Source organism: Astyanax mexicanus, chromosome 22 (genome assembly GCF_023375975.1).
Source record: "Astyanax mexicanus isolate ESR-SI-001 chromosome 22, AstMex3_surface, whole genome shotgun sequence".
NCBI classification, from domain to species: Eukaryota; Metazoa; Chordata; class Actinopteri; order Characiformes; family Acestrorhamphidae; genus Astyanax; species Astyanax mexicanus.
The window spans coordinates 17599446-17623529 of record NC_064429.1 but is presented as its reverse complement, the minus strand read 5'-3'; the positions used below and the strand labels follow the sequence as shown (position 1 = coordinate 17623529).

Here is a 24084-nt window from a genome sequence, read left to right as displayed (position 1 = left end):
AGCTGGTCAGCGCCATAACTGTTGCGTTAAGGTGGCAGCACTGAGCTGTGACTGAAGTGAGGATGGACGGAAGTGATGACGGATCTGGCAGTGAGCCAGACTCGTTTGGTTGTAGGAGCGGGAATAGGTCCGGTGAGGGAGGAGAATGGCAGGTTGTGCGGTCTAAGAAGAGCAGACGTTTGTCTGAGGATAGAGATTCTAGCGGCAGTGGAGTGCGTGGAGAGACTGTGAAGCGTCGTAAGGAGGAATACCTCATTTTGATCCAGTTTGAATCTGAATCTGCTGGCGTGCTGAATCCGGTCAGGTTGACATATGAAATCAAATCAGCTCTAGGGGATGTGGCCGGAGCTAAGGTGTAGAGAGGAGGTAAGCTTCTGATAACATGTAAGGATGAGCGTCAACGGGATAAAGCACTTAAAATGAAGTTTCTAGGGGGTAAGAAAGTGATGCCGAGATTGTTTAAGGATAAGCAGAGGCTGCGAGGGGTTGTCACAGGGGTGTCATTGGATGTATCTATGGATCAGCTCATAATCTGTCCGGAGGTACTGTGATTGAGGCCGTCAGGCTTAAAGGCTTCAGGAATGGAGTTAAAGGAGATAGCCTTTCTGTGATGATTCTGTTTGATGGTGACATTTTACCGGATAGGGTTCACCTGGGATATATTAGCTTTCCAGTACGGGCTTACATCCCTCCACCTATTAGATATTTTAACTGCCAGAGGTATGGACATGTAGCTGCAGCGTGTAGAGGAAAGAAGCGGTGTGGTGTAACTTATGTGGGGGAGATCATGAGTACGGCACTGTGCAGAGGGGGTTAAACCCAAATGTTGCAATTGTGGGGGAGATCATAAGGCTGCATATGGCGGATGTGAAGTGCGGAAAAGAGCTGCTAAAGTCCAGGAAGTTCGAGTTACGCAGGGGCTAACCTATGCTGCAGCTCTAAAGGAGGTTAATACGGTTGCTCCTCCTGAAGTCAGTGCTGTTAGATCAGCGCGCACAGTTACTGATGTTCCTAGAGCCGCCCTGAGCCACCAAACGCACTGTCCTATCACTCGAGATACTCTGGTAGTTGATAAGATAAAGTTTGTTATGTTTATGGCCGATGTGGTCAACTGTACTGCCCAGACTAATAGTAGGACCGAAATAATTAAAATCATTGTTAGATCTGCAGAAAAGTTTCTGGATATTAAAAGTTTGACTTGGGAATGATTAGCTCGAGTCTTGCTGGGAGGGTTCAACCTTCGCAGTCTAGTGATGGCCCGTAATGGGAATTTTAATATTACAGTGGAATGCAAGGAGTTTGATTGCTAATGGACAAGATTTTAAGAAATTTGTGATTAGTAGAAAACGTGTACCTGATATTGTGTGTGTGCAAGAGACCTGGCTTAAACCCCATTTAAGTTTTACTTTGTCAGGTTATGTAGTCGTTCGAAGGGATAGGGATAAGGGTAATGGTGGAGGTGTAGCTACTTTTATTAGGGAAGGAATTGAGTTTAAAGTTAAGCATTTAAGCAGTGAGTTTGAGTCATTGGTGGTGGAGGTATGGGGCACGAGTGGGAAATTCAAGATTGTCAATATATATAACCCGTGTGATAAACTTTCTGTAGACGTTCTGTCGACAATGGCAGGACCAGGACAGGGTAAGGCACTGTGGTGTGGAGATTTTAATGCGCATAGCTCACTATGGGGTAGTTCTGTTACTGATGGAAATGGTCTGGCTGTTGAGGAGTTTTTAATGGAAGAGGGCCTGGTATGCTTAAATGATGGTAGGGCTACTAGGTTTAGTATGAATAGTCATTCCAAGTCTGCTATTGATTTAACACTAGCTTCTTCTGATTTGGCTGGCATGAGTACTTGGGATGTGGTGCATTTTACTTCTCTGGGTAGTGACGATTATCCTATTTTTTGTGAGTTGGGAACAGAGGTTGTTTCAGAACCAAGAGGATACTTGCATAGGTGGAATTTTGATAAGGCTGATTGGAACAAATTCTCTGAACTGTTTGAACTCAGATTGTTGGACTGGTCTATGTCTGGAGATGTAAATAAATGTAATGAGGAGCTGTGTGGAATTCTGTATAGAGCTGCTGAGGAATCCATACCTGTAAAGAAGTTTGGTGGTAAGAAGGCAGCAGTTCCCTGGTGGACTCCAGAATGCTCTTTAGCAGTCAGAAGGCGTAATACTGCCCTCCGTGTGGTGCGAAGAACCTTATTGGCATCTGACCTAATTATTTATAAACAAGCTCAAGCTGTGGTCAGGAAAACTGTAAAATCTGCAAAGAAGGAGTACTGGAGGTCCTTTTGTAGTAGTATTGGGACTGACATTCCTGTGACTGAAATTTGGACTATGATTAGGAAAATGAGGGGCATTAGGAAAACTGGGACGATTCCTGTTTTACAGAAGGGAGACTGGGAAGCTGTGACTGATGTGGATAAGGCAGAAGTTCTGGCTCAAGCTTTTGTACAGGTTCATGGATCTGCAAATTTAAGTAGTGAGCTGGTGGCCTGCAGGAGTAGAGTCCTTGCACAAAACCCTGAGGTATTAAATAAGAAGTTGGTGTTTGATAGTGTTTTAGATAGTGATCTTACTTTACTAGAACTCAAACAAGCCATAGTGAGATCTGGCCGAACTTCCCCTGGTAAAGATAATATCTGTTATGATATGTTTAAACATCTCACAGACAAATCTCTTAGTATAATTTTGGACTTTTATAATGAAGTTTGGACAGCAGGGCAACTTCCGTCAGCTTGGAAACTGGCCATAGTGGTACCAGTAGGAAAGCCAGGAAAGGACTTGTCTGATACAGCTGGTTATAGGCCTATTTCTTTAACTTCACATTTAAGTAAGCTTATGGAACGCATGATAACAGAAAGGTTGTCCTACTTTCTCAGAATAGCTTTTCTCCTTATCAGAGTGGTTTTCGTAGGGGCAGAATGACAATGGACTCAATCCTAGGTTTAGAAGCAGATATCAGGAGGGCACAGCTTCATAAAGAAGTGGTTGTTGCTGTATGATATGCTGTGGCAAGAAGGTCTGCAAATTAAGCTGTCTGTGCTCGGAATCGGAGGGAGGATGTACAACTGGGTAATGGATTTTTTAATGAATAGGTCCATACAGGTCAGGGTGGGTACTTCTTGTTCTAAGGTGTATTCTATTGAAAATGGGACTCCGCAAGGCAGTGTCTGTAGCCCTATTTTATTTAACATTATGATCAATGACATCTTTTCTGGGGTTAGTCCTGACATAGCAAAATCTTTGTATGCAGATGATGGGGCTCTGTGGAAGAGAGGGAGGAATCTATCTTTTGTTAAGCGAAAGATGCAGGAGGCAATTGTTGGGGTTGAACACTGGGCAAATGAATGGGGATTCAAGTTATCTGTGGCTAAATCCCAGGTCATCTATTTTTCTAAGAGATCAAAACACTTTGATGTGTTCACTCTTGAACAGGTGAAGGTAGTCAAGTTTCTTGGTCTGTGGATGGACTCGAAATTGACCTGGAAGCATCACATTATGAAGAGCATAGACAAATGCAAAAAAGGATTAAATGTCCTTAAATGCTTGGCGGGAAGTGACTGGGGGGCTGACTGTTCCTCTCTCCTGTGCATCTATGATGCTCTAATTAGATCAGTTTTTGACTATGGCTGCATGGCCTATAGATCAGCTGCTGAGTCAAACCTAAAATTAATTAATGTAATTCAAGCACAAGCACTGAGATTGTGTTGTGGTGCAGTTAGATCCTCCCCAGTGGCTTCTCTACAGGTTGAAACAGGAGAAATGCCTTTGCATTTAAGAAGACTTGCGTTGTCTACAGTATATTGGTCCAACCTGAAGGGGCACATAGAGAGCCATCCAGCTGTGTCTGTTCTACATGATTGCAGTGCTCCTCTTCATGGTCCCTCAAGGAGTTTTGGGTGTCTGAGCAACTCAGAAATGGGATTGCAGGCTCGTGCTTTCGGCAGTACTGTTCCTATTTCAGTGGTACCACCTTGGATGTTCCCATTGCCTAGTGTTGATTTTTCCCTCCTTAATAAAAAATGGAGTGATGCAGGAAGTACAGCTGTTATGGTAGAACAACATCTGGCACTTAATTATTATGGTACTCTGCAGGTGTATACTGATGGGTCTAAGGATCCTACTGTGGGTTCCACATCAGCAGCGGTCTTTGTGCCAGAATTTCATGTGGTTATTAGTAGGCGACTGTCTGATAACCTATCTGTATTTTCCTCCGAGCTTGTCGCCATTCTTTTAGCATTGCAGTGGGCTGAGGATGTTTGCCCAATGAGGATGGTGATTTGTTCAGATTCTTTGTCTGCTTTACAAAGCATCCAGTCTGGCAAATCTAAATGTAGACAAGACCTAATTTTAGAAATATCTCAGGCATTATTTCGTTTACACATGCAGACTATTTTAGTTCAGTTTTTATGGGTTCCAGCACATGTAGGGGTGGACGGTAATGAGACTGCTGACAAAGCTGCTAAACAATGCCTGAAGAAAAATAGATGTGACCTTGATATCCCTCTTAGCAAAGCTGAGGCAAGAGTGGTTGTAAAGCAACATGTTAGAACATTATGGCAGACTAATTGGGAACATGAACCGAAGGGGAGGCATTTGTTTGCAATACAACCGAGAGTTGGTTTTGGAGGGAGTGGAGGGTACTGTCGGAGGCAGGAAATTGTACTAACAAGGCTCCGAGTGTGGTGGAAAATAATGACAGGAAGAAAGAAATTTTCAGAGTCTCTGAGTCTTGATCAGAATGAGTAACAAGATTTATTGAGAAGACACACGTATGAATACAGAGTGATCTCCTGCCTTGGAAAAATGCCATGCTCTCTTTTATACCTTTTCAGATCCTCCCAACCCTTTCTATCTTACTTCACCAATTATGGGCACAGTGCCACCATTGTGACACGTCAACTTCTTCTGACGTGTGATATGACATAATCTCTTAGTGAGCATATCAGGCTGGTCCTCAAAATACTGCAAGCAGAAAGGAAGATGACCCTGGCGCCAGAACTTGTAGACAGAACAGCTGTGACGTGCATTCCTCAACACACATACATACACACATAGACACACACTGCTGGCGCCAGATAGAGAAAACTCTTACTCAGCATTTCAGAAAAGCTCACTGAGGGTAAAATGTTCACAGTACACATTATCATCGCATAGAACAAAAAGTAATATCATTAATAGTCGTCATTGTTTATGAATCATCACACGTCATTGATTACGAATCATTTCAATAAACACCTTCCATCACACGAGTAGGTCACAGTATGCTGGATGCCTCTTTGCAAATAATACAGAAACACTCCACAGGGCTTTGTCGCCACTGTCCGCAGAGGGAAACCGTGGACCATGTTCTTTTTTGTTGCAATAAATATGCTGTACAAAGGAAAATTTTGTTTTCTTCTCTTAAACACAAGGGTCACAAAGAATTTTCTTTGACAGGATTGCTTTCTTATGGGGCAGGGATGGGTTCGGTTCACAAACTGTTTTTTCAATATTTGAAAGCTATTGGTATATTTTTTATATTTTAATTTAGTTTTTTTTTTCTCTCGTTTGCTTTCTTTTATTTTTATGTACTTATTTATGAATTTCCTTTCACCTACATTTTGTTTATTATTGGCAGTGTTGGGCACGTTACTTTGAAAAAGTAATTAGTTATAGTTACTCGTTACTTCTCCAAAAAAGTAACTGAGTTACTAACGGAGTTACTCCACTATAAAAGTAATTAGTTACCAGTAAAAGTAACTATCGCGTTACTTTTTATTATTCGCCCGTCAAAAAAAGGAAATCAATTATGCACTTACTATTATTATTAGAAAAATAACAAAAAATAACAAACGAAAATAAACCCAAAATGTTGACAAAAATACAATCTAACGAATTTCAAAAAAATAAAACGAAATTCTCCACACAACCAAAGAAAATTACTAAAACTTGTAATACTGAAAAAAGCGGAAAAACGCGTCTGGGGATGAAATTTAACAAACCAAGCCACACTCAAAAGAAATATGTATATATAAAACAAAATAATGGACAAAACAACAATTTAATGCCCGTTAAAATGGTATTAATATAACAGCTTCACCAAAAGAGAATAGAGCTTAGATCATGCCCAAAAAATCCGACCCAGCCGGAGCCCGTGCACATTCTGCCCAAGCCCGAACCATAAACTGTCATTATGAGCCTGACCCGATCCGCCCCATAAACTGTCTGTTTTCGGGCTGATTGAATGAGCGAAATATAATCAGAATTATGTTAATTAACACTGTAACATAGAAGCATAGAACTATTATTTAATTTAAATGATTTTTAAGAACAGCTACACACAATGCTGCAAGTCAAACGCGGAGGCGTTCACGTGCGCCCAGAGCTACGTGATTACAGTTTTCATTTTTATTATAGTTTAATTTTATTTTGTTTTTATTTTTTCTGTTCATTTTAGGGTGGGCTTGCTAGCGCGAGCGCTTTACACAAGAACTAACGGACCACGAGTGCCGCGCGCTCGGCACAACAACTCCCGCTGTACAACTCCGCTGTACAACAGCGCTTATAAATAAATTAAACACAAAAATGAGGGTATTCTATCAGTAATTTCAGTTCGTTTTAGTTAGTTTTATAAACACAAAATACAGTTCGAGATAGTTATGTTTTTCCTTTTAATTACCGTTTTTATTAGATTCAGTTAACACAAATGTTTTTCACTTTCAATTTTCGCTATTTCGTTCGCTTTAGTGAACAATAATAATTGGTTACTTAGCAACATTGTGATTATCACACCAGAGCTTTATATAAAATAAAAATAGGAGCCTGATTTCGGGTCGGTCCTCAGGTCAGGTGGGATTCGGGCAGAGAATCTAAGCTCTAAAATAGAAAGCAGCAGCACCACAAAAACCGGAGCAGCTAAAAAGAGCTTAACGTCCTTAATTCGGAACTTGGGTTGTCCACGGCAATCACTGAATTGATTAGAGCAGCAAATCGTCACAATTGTGCCTCACTTCACCACGCCAAACCACAGGCACAGCGGCCAGAAGCTCAAGTTCACCGGACAGAGGAGGGGTTAACCAGGGCAAAGCGAAATAAAAAAAAAAAAGTTCATAGAGCTGCTAAAGTAACGTGCAGTAACGGGGTGTCGGAAATGGTAACGGCGTTATAGTTACAGTCATAGTAATTAGTTAGATTACTCGTTACTGAAAAAAAGTAACGGCGTTAGTAACGCCGTTAGTTTTAACGCCGTTACTCCCAACACTGATTATTGGCCATGTCACTTCCCGAAATCACACTTCACACTCCTGCTCAGTAGGTGGCGGTAATGCACCTTCAGTTGGTCTGCCATCCGCCATAAACCTGAAAGAAGAAGAAGAAGAAGAAGAAGCGTGTGTTCCTGCTGTCCTCTGCCAGTGTACGGTCACTGTGAGAGCCGGGAGGAGGATTAGGAGCTGTATATCTGTACATTTATAATGTCTGTCTCTGGGAGGACAGCGCTGGTAAAGTCCCTCCTGCGCTGCTGTGGACAGAGGGGGTCTGCGGGGTTTAGGAGGACCCCCAGAGCAGCGGTGTGTGGAGGAGAAGGACTGGGCCCTGTAAAGTTTACAGTGCGGAGAGAGAAACACACATGGGTTATACAGCCTGCTCTGAACCCCAGCACCACGCTCACCTGGACCTTACAGAGGAGATCCCTGAGCTCAGAGGTGGGTCTAGGTCATGTTCAGGTCAAGTCAAGGTACCTGAGTCTTATCCAGATCTAGTAATTCTTAATTTCTTATTTTCACTGTAAAATGTTTTATTTGCTTGTAAACCTGTCACAATAATTACATTATCGACTTATTGTACAGTATATTCGCATAAACTCAATTATTTTACTTATTAAAATGTAAATGAGCCTGTATGTCAACTGCAAAACACTGGTTTTGTTTTATTTAATTATAATTTTATTTATTAAAAGAATAAGCTTGTCAAGACACTAACATAATAGACTTATATATGTGTAATGTACACATTTGTACACAGTAATTAATTGTTTTTCTCAGCAAGAAGAGCATTTTAACACGAATGCCCGAAATGTTGTCTCTAAAAACAGCAAAGTATATTTTACAATGTTTTACGGCAATTCAATGTCTGAATATTATTAAAAATTAAAATATCACTCTTTAAAAACTATGTAATTGTATTATTATGCTATTAAATTATCCAATCAGTGGCATAAAACGTCTTAAAATGACAACATTATTGTTTGGACGATACATTATAAAATAGTTATTAGTTATAATTACCCAACCCACTCATTAGGACTCCCCCTAACACTAGTGATGCTCCAACACCAAGAGGGTGAAGACTAGCACCTCCTCTGATTCATGTCAGGTCATCCACTGCCTCTTTTTTAAACTCATTACCCAGTAGCATCACAGCTGGCTCAGAGGAAAGCGCAGTGACACGGTTCTGATACATCAGCTCACAGACGTCTTGTGCTGATCGACATCACCCTTTGGAGTGATGTGGGGAGAGAGCGCCATCTACCCACCCAGAGAGAGCAAGACCTATTGTGTTCTCTCAGGGCTCTGGTAACTGATAGCAAGCTACATGAACAGGGCCCTCAGAATTCTACCAATGAACTGTGGAGCTACTTTGAGCTGGTTACTGGTGTAAAAAATACACATTATACATTGTATAATGTATACATTTTATTGATTTGTCTAAGACACCATACAAAGAAGATGAGTACCCACCTCTTCCAGAGTATACACCCCCTCAGGAGACCGACACCAAGGAAGTCTTCGTCATCCGTGTCAGGGGTCTGCCGTGGTCTTGTGTTGCTGAGGACGTGGTGAAGTTTTTCTCTGGTAAGCGTTTAAAACATTCTTAATCTACTGACTGATACAGTGTCAGAAGTCGTGGAATAGCAGAATATGAAGTTATCACAAGTGTTACCTCAGGGGATGGCTTAGTAACGCCCACACCTGGAATATGTCATAGAAGGCATTACCACCCGCAGTGAACAGTGCAATGGGTGGTACTGATTGTGACTGTTGTTGTTGGCTAAACATGTCAGTTTAAACAGATAACCAACTCTGACAGAATATCTATAATCCACATTCAGGAGGTCCCACACTCACATCCTGTAGGACAATGCAGTGTTCTTAAGCTTCTGTTGGACATGACCGTTTCTTGCCCAAGATTACCCGTCCTGGGCTTCATTGTTTCAAATGTGTTTTCATAGGTTTCTGTACTGAATCAGTAATGATACGTCTTCATTTGTTCATGCAGAGTGTCAGATTCGTGGTAGTGTAAATGGAATCCATCTAATGCATGATAGAAATGGGAAGCCAAATGGAGAGGCCTTTATTGAGCTGGAGGATGAGGTGGATCTTCACAAAGCCTTGGAGCGACACATGGAGTACCTTGGATCTCGCTACATAGAAGGTAAATCAAAGAAATGTTTGTCTGCACAAAACATAAGTTATTATATGTTAGCTATTCTTGTTAAATACAGAGAATCAGAGTTGCATTAACCTACAGTTAATAGATCTTACTTGTCTACTTTGCTCAAAACTCAATAAAGATTTGCAAATTTAGTTCTAGTCTGTAAAGTAATTTAATGTATTTTGTGCATTTTTACTTACTATTAAAGCAGTATTAGAGCAGTGATCCTTAACCCTGGTCCTGGAGTACACCTGCCACTGCACATTTTGGTGTTTGGTGAGGGATAATAAATTGTGTCTACTGTCCTTATGAAAGTACAGCACAGCAGTTTTCCGTGCTCCACTTACCCTTAATGCAGTCAGACAGCCAAACATCCCATGTGTACTGCCAAACATTTGCTTCTTTAATTTTGCACTGGAGCTGCAAGGCTAATTATCTAGTATCATCAGTCAGACAGTTGTAATGGATCGCTAACATTCAGGTACTAGCAATTTATTTAAGATTACATATGGTTGCCATTGTTCCAAGATTTGGTATTTTAGGGTGTTTTCGCAACTCTTTTCACCACACTTATTGGCATCTCTTTGGTGCTCGTTCATAAGAGGCTTGGACCTATTTCCTCTGAAGCTGCTTTGACAACTTTTGTTGTAAAGCGCACTATATAAATAAAATTGAATTAAATTTTTCATTGACAAGAATTGTCAGCAACTTAGAACTGGCATCTACAAATGTTTTTTTTTTTTTTTTTTGCATGAAATGTATGTCTATGAAGATGAAAAATTAGGTTTGAATTAAGGATATTGTTCCTTTGTAACTGACGGTCTTATGTATTCGGTTTCAGTGTATGAAGTAACAAATCGTGATGCTGAAGCCATAATGAAAGGCTCAGACATGAGTCCCATTAAAGATGGAGTGGTTCGCATTAAAGGGCTTCCATTTAACTGCTCAGAAGAAGATGTTTTAGAGTTCTTCTCAGGTGAGACAGTATTACAGTACTGCCTTTGAACTGAAACACTCTTACTGTATTTTCTGATTTGTTCTACATTGGCTGGTGCTTTCAGGACTAGATGTTGCGAAAGAGGGAGTAACGTTTGTCTTGGACCACAGAGGTCGAAAAACGGGCGATGCGTTTGTAAAGTTTGCCAACCAGGAGATCGCGAATCAAGCTCTGCAGAGGGACAAAGATTACATTGGGAAAAGGTCAGACTTGTATGGTCTTTGGTGTATTCTACTGAGATTCTGCACTTTAATTAAAGGAGTACAGCAGAATAGATGTGTGCTATTTTATAATAATAATAATTAGTACAGTTAATCTTCTCTCTGAGTGGATGGCACTCCTCCTCCCTCATTTCGTCCATTGTGATGCTAGACAGCACATGCCTCTGTTTGCTGATATATCAAAGATATATATCCGACATATTCCTCACAGCATGTGAGCTGTGTAGTGTTGCTGCAGTGGTGACATTTTGAACAGCTGGTGGCTGATTTTACATGTATAGGAGGAGTTATGCATTTTTACACACCTTACTGGTGTCAAAACAGGGTTCTTGCACTGTTTTAGAAGTCACTTTTAATGCTTTTTAAGACCTTAGTTCTATCCCTGGTAATGTTAGCTAGCTCACTTTAGCTAGCTAAAGTTAGTATGTAAGCTAGCTCACCGCTAAAATTACTGTGTTAGCTAGCTCGCCGCTAAAGTTAGTGTGTTAGCTAGCTTGCCGCTAAAGTTAGTATGTTAGCTAGCTCTCCGCTAAAAATAGTATGTAAGCTAGCTCGCTGCTAAAGTTAGTATGTAAGCTAGCTCACCACTAAAATTAGTATGTAAGCTAGCTCGCCAAAAAAATGAATATGTAAGCTAGCTCGCCGCTAAAGTTAGTATGTTAGCTAGCTTGCCAGTTGCCACTAAAGTTAGTATATTAGCTAGCTCGCTTTAGCTAGCTAAAGTAAGTATGTAAGCCAGCTCACAGCTAAAGTTAGTATATTAGCTAGCTCGCCAAAAAAAATAGTATGTAAGCTAGCTCGCCGCTAAAGTTAGTATGTTAGCTAGCTTGGCGCTAAAGTTAGTATGTTAGCTAGCTTGGTGCTAAAGTTAGTATGTAAGCTAGCTCGTCGCTAAATTTAGTATGTAAGCTAGCTCGTCGCTGAAGGTACTATGTTAGCTAGCTTGCTGCTAAAGTTAGTATGTAAGCTAGCTCGCTGCTAAAGTTAGTATGTAAGCTAGCTCGCTTTAGCTAGCTAAAGTTAGTATGTAAGCTGGCTCGTCGCTAAAGTTAGTATGTAAGCTAGCTCGCTGCTGAAGGTAGTATGTTAGCTTGCTCGCCGCGAAAGTTAGTATGTAAGCTAGCTTGATTAAGCTAGCTAAAATTAGTATGTTAGCTAGCTCGCCGCTAAAATTAGTATGTTAGCTAGCTCGCCGCTAAAGTTAGTATGTTAGCTAGCTAGTTCTCTCCCCGGATTAGATGTTTATGATAGGCCACTGTGTTTTCCCACTGGTAGAAAAAGCACCATCTGAAAATTTAATACCTACAGCAAATGTACAGTAATTTCAAGATAATGTAGAACCTTAATTCCCCAGATTTTGATTTCAGACATTTTAAGACTTTTTAAATAACTGCGGGAATGCTGCTAAGATGAGTGAGTAATGGTGGAAGTGGGGTTGGGAGGGTGAGTAATGGTGGGGTGGGAGGATGGGAAACAATACTCATTAAACTGATTCAAGTCAAAGTAACTTCTGTAAAACAGCTGAAATCATTGGAAATAAACCACAATGCTCCACTGTAGTCATAATAATATAATGGTTTTATTAATGCCCTTCAATAACTGTACTGTAAAAAATACTAAAGGCCATCTTTTTAAAAATGCAGGTACATTGAGGTGTTCCCCAGCAAAAACAGCGAGATCCATTTCATCAGAAGGAGAAAAGAAGCTTCAGACACTCCACTCCACACGCGAAGGAGTGAGTTTAATACTAAAAAAACAGAACCTGGCTTCTGATATTTAATACATTTAATTTAAATATATATATTTTAACCGTTACTCTCCCTTCTAGCTAACAGTGTCTCTGTACCGATACACCATGATAACATGAGAGGGCTACCTTATCAAACCACCACAGGAGACATAATAAATGTAAGTTGTTTTTTTTTTTTTTATAATAAAAGTAAGCACTCTGATGCATGTTAGCCAAGTTTATAGCTTTAAACCTGTTTGTATAACTTATTAATATGTAAATTTAATTGATTTGTTTAAGGCACCAAGCAAAGATGAGTACCCATCTTCTCCAGTGCATACACCCCCTCAGGAGACCGACACCAAGGAAGTCTTCGTCATCCGTGTCAAGGGTCTGCCGTGGTCGTGTCTTGCTGAGGACTTGGTGAAGTATTTTTCTGGTAAGTTTTTACAACCTCAATAATGCACTGATCTGTTAAAGACATGGAATAGCAGAAAGTGTAATTATCATAATAGTTTTTTTCAGGGCATGGCTTGGTAGCATCCACACCTCTGTAAATTAGAGCATGGCCTGATAGTGGGTAGCAGATAAATGGGACATCCTATTTCTGAATGTGTAAAGGCATTTAACTTTCCTCAATCCACTGTGTGTACCTAAAATTTGTCTAGGGCTGCATCTGTACAATATTTTAATAATCGAATATTCTACTGAAAATTACTTAGAGTACACTGTTATACTTCAGAACGCGGGTCTGTGACTGAAAATTGACAAATAACGCACTAAACGAGACACAGAAAAAACTTTGAAGTAATTCTTAATTTTTTCCACAATTAAGCATGAATCTTCACCGGAGAGTGATGTCGCTGCAGTTGTTAGAAACTCAAGGATTTATTTCTAGATAAATATGCTAAAAATGCTTTATCCCACCAGGTGTTTGGGTGTTTGTGTCTGAAGTCCTGGAACAGTGCAGGAAGGTTTTTATACCTGCTCAGTCCTCGGAGCGGAATGGTCAGAAAATATGTGCGTGTTAGTCTGTGGGAGGCACCAGTAACCAAGGAAAGACAGATAACCACTTCAGAAATTAGTAGCTTTTTAAAATATTTTAGATTAAAAAGATAAAATGTCTGTATGTAAAAATCGCGATTATTCCATTTTGAAAATCGCATTAAAACTGGATTTCAAATTATCCAGTGTAATCATGAAAATCGCACAGCACTAGTGACCAGTGTTGCTGTCAGTTTGAACAGATAAGCAACTTTGCCAAAAATCCCATCCACATTCAGGAGGTCCCACACCAACATCCTGTAGGGCAGTGCAGTTAGTGATGGATCGATCCACTTTTTTCAGCTCCGATCCGATTCCGATATAAAACTGATATAAAACTGCCGATACCGATACAAATACTGATAAAAGGGCTCTTTTAGTTTAATATTAGAACTATAAATAATGTTAAACAATGAGGCTGAAATAGACCACACAGCCCTTTAAAGAGTATACACAAGTGCATTTGAAGTAAATGAAATACTATATACAAACACACAATAGTTTTTTTTTATTAAATATTAAAATTTTTGTTAAATATTTTTCAAAAAGTTTAATATTAAATACAGGGCTGTAGACTAATCTTTTTGCACTGGTTGCGCAGGAGACTTTTATTTTGACACGTAGCGTCGGATATTAGCTGCAATGGCTAATGGCTAACCGGCGACGCTAACTGTATTTCAGAGCAGAATTAATTTCTGTTTTTTAATAACATATTGATTTCTTAGTGCTTGTTAGAGTGGGTAGGATCTGTGGTTTGATATTCAAAGTGGATTATGAACTGAAATCCGGATCAGTGATGTTTCGTGTCAACGTCCTACATCTTCTTTTGTTCATGCAGAGTGTCAGATTCGTGGTGGTGAAAATGGAATCCATCTTATGTATAATGAAGTTGGTGAGCCAAACGGAGAAGCCCTCATCGAGCTGGAGGATGAGGAGGATCTTTCCAAAGCCATGGAGCGACACGGGCAGTACATTGGATCTCGCTACATAGAAGGTAAATCAAAGAAGCGTCATCAAAAAGCACTATACCGATCTACAAATTTGGTGAACAAGTCTGTGAAGTAACTTAATTTATTTGGTGCATTTTTACTTGTATTATAGCAGTTATTCCCAACTTATATCCTGGAGTACACCTTGCTCACATTTTGTCATCTTACAACCACAAACTTAAATGATTTTTTTTAAGTGATAGACCAACACAAGTAGCACATGAGTGTGAAGTGGAACAAAAAGGATACATGGTTTTAAAGTTGTGGAGAAGAAGTTTAAAGCAGGCTTAAGTTATAAAAAACATATCAAAACATATCCCAAGCTTTGAGCATACCAGAAGCACTGTTCAATCCATCATACAAAAATGGAAAATGTATTCTACAACTGCAAACCTACCAAGACATGACAATAGTCCATCCAAACGGACAGATTAAGCATGGAGAGCACTAGTCAGAGAAGCAGCCAAGAGACCCATGGTCACTCTGGAAGAGCTGCAGAAATCCACAACTCAGGTGGGAGAATCTGTTCATAGGACAATATAAGTTGTGCACTCCACAAATCTGGCATTTGTGGAAGAGCAGCAATAAAAAAAAAAAACATTGTTGAAAGAAAGACATATGCCGTGTATGAACACAGTAAACGTGGAAACGGTGCTGTGGTCAGATAAGACCAATGTTGAACTTTCTGGCCTAAATGGAAGCCACAATATGGGGAGGAAAAGAAACAGTGCTCATCACCCTGAACACACCATCCCTACTGTGAAACATGGTGGTGGCAGCATTATGCTCTGGGGAAGCTTTTCTTCAGCAGGGACAGGGAAGCTGGTCATAGTTAATGAGAAGATAGATGGAGCTAAATATAGAGCAACTCTTCCTGAAAGAAAACCTGTTGAAAGCTGCAAAAGACTTAAGACTAGGAAGGAGATTCACCTTTCAGCAAGACACTGACCCTAAACATACAGCCAGAGCTACAGTGTAATGTTTTTTCTAAAATAATATTCATATGTTAGAATGGCCCTGATAAGTCCTGACCTTAATCCTATTGAGCTTCTGTGGCAAAACATGAAAATTGCTGTGAACAGACCCTCTAGCCTGCACCTGCCATTAGGCATGGCACCAGAAAGTTCACACTTAACAAGGACTAGACGGGTCTTGTTTGTGCATTTGCATATCTGTGTCAGCAAAGGGTGCAACTTATGGAAGAATTTCATTAATTAAAAGTGGCGTCTTCAACATTTTGGTGAAATGTATGTCTTGGCAGATGGAAAATTTTGAATTATAGACATTGTTCCTTTATAACTGACCTCTTTATGTTTTTGGTTGCAGTGTATAAAGTAACAAATCAAGATGCTGAAGCCATAATGAAGGGCTCCGACATGAGTCACAGTGAAGACGGAGTGGTTTGCCTCCGAGGGCTTCCATTTAACTGCTCAGAAGAAGATGTTCTAGAGTTCTTCTCAGGTGAGACAGTATTACAGTACTGCCTTTGAACTGAAACACTCTTACTGTATTTTCTGATACGTTCTACATTGGCTGGTGCTTTCAGGACTAGACGTTGTGAAGGATGGAGTAAAGTTTGTCTTGGACCACAGAGGTCGGAAATCAGGCGATGCGTATGTACAGTTTGCCAACCAGGAGATCGCGAATCAAGCTCTGCAGAGGGACAAAGGTTTTATTGGGAAAAGGTCAGACTATTACATGGTTTTCTGTGGATTCTACTGAGATACTGCACTTTAATTCAAGGGGTACAGCAGAATAGATGTGTGCTATTTTATAATAATAATCTACCCACAGACAAGATCAACTGTACTTATAATTATGTCCATTGTGATGCTAGACAGCACATGCCTCTGTTTGCTGATGTATCAAGGCTGGGGAGCCGGCACGTTCCTCAGAGAATGTTGGCTGTGTAGCAGAGATAGGGATTCAAGTTTGAGTCCTTTAGTCGCACACAAAAGTTTGAGACTTCAGATTTGACTTGTTTTCTACACTGCTCAAAAAAATAAAGCGAACACTAAAATAACACATCCTAGATCTCAATCAATAAATTATTCTAGTTGAAAACCTTTATTTATTACATAGTGGAATGCGCTGAGAACAAAATAACATAAAAATGATCAATGTAAATCAAAATTATCCCCTGGAGGTCTGGATTTGGAATCATATTTAAAATCAAAGTGGAAAAATCAAATGACAGGCTGATCCAACTTGAGTGGAAATTCCTCAAGATAAGTTAAAATGAGGCTTAGTAGTGTGTGGCCTCCACTTGCCTGTATGACCGCCCTACAACACCTGGGCATTCTTCTAATGAGACGGCAGATATTCTTCTGAGGAATCTCCTCCTGTGTCAGGAACTGCTGACACACTTCAGCCACATGAGGCCTAGCATTGTCATGCATCAATAGAAACCCAAGGCCCACTGTACCAGCATATGGTTTCACAATGAGTCTGAGGATCTCATCCAGGTCTGGGACGTGAACAAGTCTCCCTCCACAAAGATTTGAGACTTGACTGGACTCGTGACTAAAGACTTCAGACTTGACCAAGTCTCGTTCCACAAGGACTTCAGACTTGACCAAGTCTTGCTCCACAAAGACTTAACTTGACTGGACTCATGACCAAGGACTTGAGACTTGACTAGGTCTCACTCCACAAAGACTAGAGACTTGACCAAGTCTGACTTCACAAGGACTTGAGACTTGACCAAAGACTTGAGACTTGACCAGGTCTCACTCCTCAAACACTTGAGACTTGACGAAGTCTCGCCCGACCAAAAATTGAGACTTGACTTAGAATTTTGAACAGGTGGTGGCTAATTTTACATGTATAGGAGGAGGCCTTGTCCACACCCTCGTGGTGTCTAGAGTGGGTGGGTTTATTGACTATAATAGTAAAATATAGTAAAATAATAGTAATAATAATAATAATAATAATAAAAAAACTATTTAAGGGACACTAGCTCCCCATGTAAACCAGCTGAATTCATTGAAAATAAACCACTTTGCTCTACTGTAAATTAATTCAGTAATTTTTACTGTGAAAATTTAAAAGGATATCTTTTAAAGATGCAGGTACATTGAGGTGTTCCCCAGCAAAAAGAGCGATATCGATTACAGCAGAGTGAGTAAAGAGGCTTCAGACACTACATTCCACACACAAAGAAGTGAGTTTGTTACTGAAATATTTGAACTTGGCTTTTGATATTTAATAAATTTAATGCATATTTTTTAACCATTACTCTCCCTTCCAGCTAACAGTGTCTCTGTGCCGATACACCATGATAACATGAGAGGGCTAACTAATCAGGCCACCGCAGGAGACATAATAAACGTGAGTTTTAATATAAAGCTTTGTGTTTAGAATATAAATAAATGAAATAAAAGTAAGCACTCCTGATGCATGTTGGACTGAGGTTACCCACGTTTATAGCCTCAAACCTGTTTATATAACTTATTAATATGTACATTTAATTGATTTGTTTAAGGCACCAAGCAAAGAAGATGAGGACCCACCTTCTCCAGTGCATACACCCCCTCAGGAGACCGACACCAAGGAAGTCTTCGTCGTCCGTGTCAAGGGTCTGCCGTGGTCGTGTCTTGCTGAGGACTTGGTGAAGTATTTTTCTGGTAAGTTCTTAAAACCTCAATAATGCACTGATCTGTTAAAGACATGGAATAGTAGAAAGTGTAATTATCATAACAATTGTGTTCTCAGGGCATGGCTTGGTAGCGTCCACACCTCTGTAAATTAGAGCATGGCCTGATAGTGGGTAGCAGATGGATGGGACATCCTATTTCTGAATGTGTAAAGGCATTTAACTTTCCTCAATCCACTGTGTGTACCTAAAATTTGTCTAGGGCCTCATCTGTACAATATTTTAATAATCGAGTGTTCTACTGAAAATTACTAGAGTAACGCCCATGCGTTCATATCACACTCTGACCTCATGTACACACAGCCGAAGAGTTACTCACACACTGGCAGACACTGTGTTAAACTTCAGAACGCGGGTCTGTGACTGAAAATTGAGAAATAAAGCACTAAACGAGTCACAGAAGAAATTTAGAAGGAGTGATTCTTAATTTTTTCCACAATTAATCACAAATCCTCACTGGAGAGTGATGTTGCTGCAGTTGTTAGAAACTGTAGGATTTATTTCTAGGTAAATATATGCTTTATCCCACCCGGTGTTCGGGTGTCTGAAGTGCTGAAACTTTTTTTTTTTAGTACCTGCTTAGTCTTTGGAGCAGAATGGTTAGAAAATATGTGCGCAACTCTGGCAAAACTCAAATCCACATTCAGGAGGTCCCACACCCACATCCTGTAGGGCAGTGCAGTGTTCTTTAGCTTTTATTGGACAAGGCAAATGTTATGGGACATGATACAATGCCTTGTCCCAAAACGTTTATGTCAGTGTAAATTTAAGTCAAGCTACCAGTCTTAGGCCTCTTGTGTTAGTCGTCAAATGTCATTCACAGATTTCTGTACTGAATCAGTGATGATATGACTTAATTTCTTCATGCAGAGTGTCAGATTCGTGGTGGTGTAAATGGAATCCATCTTATGTATAATAAAATTGGGAAGCCAAACGGAGAAGCCCTCATCGAGCTGGAGGATGAGAAGGATCTTTCCAAAGCCATGGAGCGACACGGGCAGTACATTGGATCTCGCTACATAGAAGGTAAATCAAAAAAAGCGTCATTAAAAAGCACAATACAGAACTGCAAATTTAGTTTAAGTCTGTGAAGTAAATTAAATTAATGTATTTTGTGCACAAAATAGAAAGAAAGTGGAGCGAAAATGTTTAATCAAATTTTAAACACAATTTTAATCAAATAAAAATCTTAAAAGTGTTACTAGCAAAAAGTTTTATCTCCCTTTACCCTGAAACCCCTAAATAAAATCCGGCATTGGTCAGAGAGGCAGCTAAGAGGCCCATGGTCACTCTGGAGGAGCTGCAGAAATCTACAGCTCAGGTGGGAGAATCTGTTCACTGAACAGAAGAGCAGCAATAAAAAAAAAACTGAAAGAAAGTCATATGCCATGTAGGAACATGTAACAGTAAACATGTGGAAACGGTGCTGTGGTCAGATGAGACCAATGTTAAATTTTCTGGCCTAAATGCAAAGGGCTATATGGTGAGGAAAAGTACACACCATCCCCACTGTGAAACATGGTGGTGGCAGCATTATCCTCTGGGGAAGATTTTCTTCAGCAGGGACAGGGAAGCTGGTCAGAGTTAATGAGAAGATGGATGGAGCTAAATACAGAGCAACTCTTCCTGAAAGTTCAATTCAATTCAATTTTATTTATATAGCGCTTTTAACAACAAAGGTTGTCAAAAAGCTGCTTTACAGGAAAAACAGGTCCATGCCTCTTATGAGCAGCACCACAGAGATGCCAATTTTATGGTGACACAGTGGCACTCCCTTTAAGAGGAAGAAACCTTGGAAGGAACCAAGACTCAGTCCGAGGAACCCATCCTACTCGGGTTGACCCGCTCAGTACAAACAACAAACAAATAACAGAACAAAACAGTACAGAGAATTAATGTGAACTATGGCTAATATAACAGGTACTAATTTATGAATATAAGAATGTGATTGGCACAAACTATAGAGCTATGGCTAATACAGAAACAGATACTGAGTGTACTAATGTTAATCAGTGCAGGGTTGCAGAGCCGGAGAACAACACAGCGGGCAGTGGAGAGCCAGGCTGGGAACATCAGGAACAGGGCATCTCCATACATGTAAAAGAGATAGATAGAGAAAACAGAAAGGAAAGGAAGAGAAACAAAAAGCAAGAGTTAGAAGGGTTGTGTAATAATTCAGATGAGTAGAAGGACAGGGCTGATTCCTGAAAGCTGGAACCCCAGACGGACACATCCAGGCCGACCGGCCGGCCAGGCGTCTCAGCACATGTGAGAAAGATAGAGAGAGAGAACAGAGAGGGGAGGGAAGAAAAAGGGGTTAGAATGGTTTTATAAAACTCTGCTGGAGTGGGATGGGCACTTGGCAGCAGCAGCTCAGGACATGGGGAGAGAAAGAGAAAGCAGATGATTAGGACAGGGTTTATATATGCTGGATAAGCTGTAGAGGAAGAAAATTGTAATGAGACATTACTCAAAAGCTTGAGCAAATAGAAATGTTTTGAGTCTAGATTTAAAGATTGAGAGTGTGTCTGAGTCCTGTATATTAATAGGGAGGCTATTCCAAAGTTGGGGAGCTTTATAAAAGAAAGCTCTTCCTCCTGCATAGTTTTTCCTAATACGCGGGACTAATAACAGGCCAGCGTCTTGGGAGCGGAGTGAACGTGGCGGATTGTAAGGAGTAAGGAGTTCCTGTAGTTAATGCGAGGCCAGACCATTGAGGGATTTATATGTCAGGAGAAGTATTTTATAGTCTATACGAAATTTAACAGGTAAATCTGTTGGAGGCTGTGAAGGACTTGAGACTGGAAGGAGATTCACCTTTCAGCAAGACACTGACCCTAAACATACCTCCAGAGCTACAGTGTAATGGTTTCTATAAAATAGTATTCATACATTAAAATGGCCCAGATAAGTCCTGACCTAAATCCTATTAAGCTTCTATGGCAAGACATGAACATTGCTGTGAACAGACCCTCTAGCCTGCACCTGCCATTAGGCATGGCACCAGTAAGTTTATACTTAACAAGGACTAGACAAAATGTGAAATGTATGTCTTGGCAGATGGAAAATTTTGAATTATAGACATTGTTCCTTTATAACTGACCTCTTTATGTTTTTGGTTGCAGTGTATAAAGTAACAAATCAAGATGTTGAAGCCATAATGAAGGGCTTAGACAGGAGTCACAGTGAAGACGGAGTGGTTTGCCTCCGAGGGCTTCCATTTAACTGCTCAGAAGAAGATGTTCTAGAGTTCTTCTCAGGTGAGACAGTATTACAGTACTGCCTTCGAACTGAAACACTCTTACTGTATTTTCTGATACATTTTACATTGGCTGCTGCTTTCAGGACTAGATGTTGTGAAGAATGGAGTAACGTTTGTCTTGGACAACAGAGGTCGGAAATCAGGCAATGCGTATGTACAGTTTGCCAACCAGGAGACGGCTATTGAAGCTCTGCAGAGGGACAAAGGTTACATTGGGAAAAGGTCAGATTATAACATGGTTTTCTGTTAATTCTACTGAGATACTGCACTTTAATTAAAGGGGTACAGCAGAATAGGTGTGTGCTATTTTATAATGATAATTATTAGTACAGTTGATCTTGTATCTGGGTGGGTAGATTGCACTCTGCCTTCCTGATTGCGTCCATTGTGATGCTAGAGAGCACGTGCCTCTGTTTGCTGATGTTTCAAGGCTTGGGAGCCGGCACTTTCCTCAAAGAATGTTGTCTGTCTAGCAGAGATGGGGACTCAAGTTTGAGTCCTTAAGTCGCACACACATGTCTGAGACTTCAGATTTGACATGTTTTCTACACTGCTCAAAAAAATAAAGAGAACACTGAAATAATTATTCATATTACATTTGCTCTACTGTAGATAAACTTTTATTATTGCCCTTCACTAATTTTACTGTGAAAATTCTAATGGTCACCTTTTTAAAATCCAGGTACATTGAGGTGTTCCTCAGCAAAAGGAGCGATATCGAGTACAGCAGAGTGAGTAAAGAGGCTTCAGACACTACATTCCACACACAAAGAAGTGAGTTTGATACTGAAATAACTAATTTGGCTTTTGATATTTAATACATGTAATGCATATTTTTTTAACCATTACTCTCCCTTCTAGTTAACAGTGTCTCTGAGCCGATACACCATGTTAACATGAGAGGGCTACCTTATCAAGCCACTGCAGGAGACATAGTAAATGTAAGTCTTATAATAAAGCTTTGTGATTAGAATAGAAAAGAAAATTGTAACTGCATTCAGACTTTTTAGTGTGTCTGGATCGGTCCTCCACCTCAAATAAAATTTAATAGTAAAAACTGACTGCTACTAGTTAGCTAATAGCTAACTAACTAGCTATTAAATGTGCCCCAAACTGCATTAACAGTAAGTTATATGTGTCAAGTACTTTTGTAAAAAGGTTACTTTGGTTGCGGTAAAGAGTGGCTACATGCAGTTTAAAAATACTGTTCTTTGGCCTTGGAATGATGGAATGTTGAATGGTAAAGCTGGACAATAGGACCCAAAATGTATATTATATTATTTTTCAAGATTCTGATGGTTTCACAGTATATTACTGTATTTGTTTTTTATTGCATGACTGGGCCTTTATATAAGTTTGTAACTTACTCTACTGTTAGAAGTACATATAATAGAAAATCTTCAAGTCTTTAAATTAAGGCTTTAATTACTTTTGGGTTTACTTTTTCCAACAAAAATTCACAATATATAAAAAAATCAGACTTTATTATGATAAAAACTGCTATGATAAAACTGATTTTAAGGTTGGCAGGTCTGTTAGCTTGTATGTTTTTTTTTTTTTTCCTACATCGACTTTTAAGAAAACTAGTAATACAACAAGACGCACCTTTTAAATGGACTATTAATAAAAAGTATTTTTTTCTTTAAATGAATATGGCGCTTAATAAATTATAAATATTATATTAATATTTTTTAACTGTTCTGAATTTGTCAGTTCTTGTGTACTCGATTTATTTCAGCCTACTACTTACTAAATTTGTACACAAACTGAATTCAAACAGTATTAACTTTCTCATTTCTTCTAATAAATATTACAAGATTTTGAACACCAGTGTGCATGTTACAGCTTGAATTGCCATTTATAATGATAGAATATATATTAACATTTTTGGTTTCTCAGTTTTTCTCCCCAATTAGGGTGTTGAAGGTTCTGATTGAGTATTGCCCCGATGGGCAACCTCGAGGCGTAGCTGAGGTGTACTTCAGATCACACCAGGATGCACTGGCAGCAATGTCTAAAGACAAAGAATGTATAGGTAAGCTGTGCAAGTCATAATAAATAAACAATTAACTGTGGCTCATCTGATGCCCACATGTAGAGTGCACACACTTTCCCTCACATACTGGACTAAACACAACTGATGTTTTCTTTTTTTTTCCCCTCCCAATCCAGACAACAAATCTATCGAATTGTTCCTAAATTCACAGACAGCAGGAGGAAACTAGGTGAGTTTATTATTATTTATTTTACCTTATTATTTATTTTTACTCATTAATTGCATTTCTACGATTGTAATTATCTTAACAAAAGGATTGTGTTTTTCTTTTACAGATACAACTGTGTAAATGTCCAAAGTACCTGCAATGTTTATTTATCTATGCTGAATATTTGTCATTAAAACTGCAAAACTCAGAATGCGTTCCTTATGTGGTATACTGTCCATTATTCTAGAGTCAGATCTTCACAATAATAGCTTCATTACAATAAAATCAGTACTGTTATGCTGTAAAAGATTTGTGCCATAGAACTAATAAATATATAGTAAATCTTTATTGATGAGCTGTTTTCCTCAAGTACATAAAAATTTAGCAAACCGCATTACATTCTTTCAGCATGATGGGTCATAAAAACTGTAGTCTCAGCTTGATAAAGATAAATATGTAGATGAGATGATTCAACCAAAATATTCCTTTAAAAAGCTATAATAAAAACAAATCAATGCATGAGATGTTCTTAAAAAATGGTATGTAACTCCAATGCTTTG

General features: G+C 39.5%; 1 protein-coding gene across 5 annotated transcripts; it reads left to right on the top strand.

The window, feature by feature from the left end:
- Window positions 1-1601: 1601 nt before the first annotated feature.
- Window positions 1602-23872, top strand: grsf1 (G-rich RNA sequence binding factor 1). 5 transcript variants are annotated; one of them, XM_049470822.1, is made up of 23 exons: window positions 1602-1639; window positions 7307-7694; window positions 8702-8843; window positions 9268-9423; window positions 10265-10399; window positions 10485-10623; window positions 12285-12376; window positions 12470-12549; window positions 12671-12809; window positions 14253-14408; window positions 15730-15864; window positions 15950-16088; window positions 17469-17566; window positions 17654-17733; window positions 17888-18029; window positions 18929-19084; window positions 21184-21318; window positions 21404-21542; window positions 22003-22094; window positions 22182-22261; window positions 23220-23355; window positions 23493-23545; window positions 23652-23872. In XM_049470822.1, the coding sequence occupies exons 2-22, from the start codon at window positions 7464-7466 to the stop codon at window positions 23543-23545; spliced, it is 2655 nt and encodes an 884-aa protein (XP_049326779.1). In that variant the 5' UTR covers window positions 1602-1639; window positions 7307-7463; the 3' UTR covers window positions 23652-23872. The 5 variants fall into 5 exon arrangements, with proteins under 5 accessions (XP_049326779.1, XP_049326780.1, XP_049326777.1 ...); XM_049470823.1 differs by having other exon boundaries at window positions 7304-7694; window positions 17475-17566; XM_049470820.1 differs by having other exon boundaries at window positions 7304-7694.
- Window positions 23873-24084: the final 212 nt, after the last annotated feature.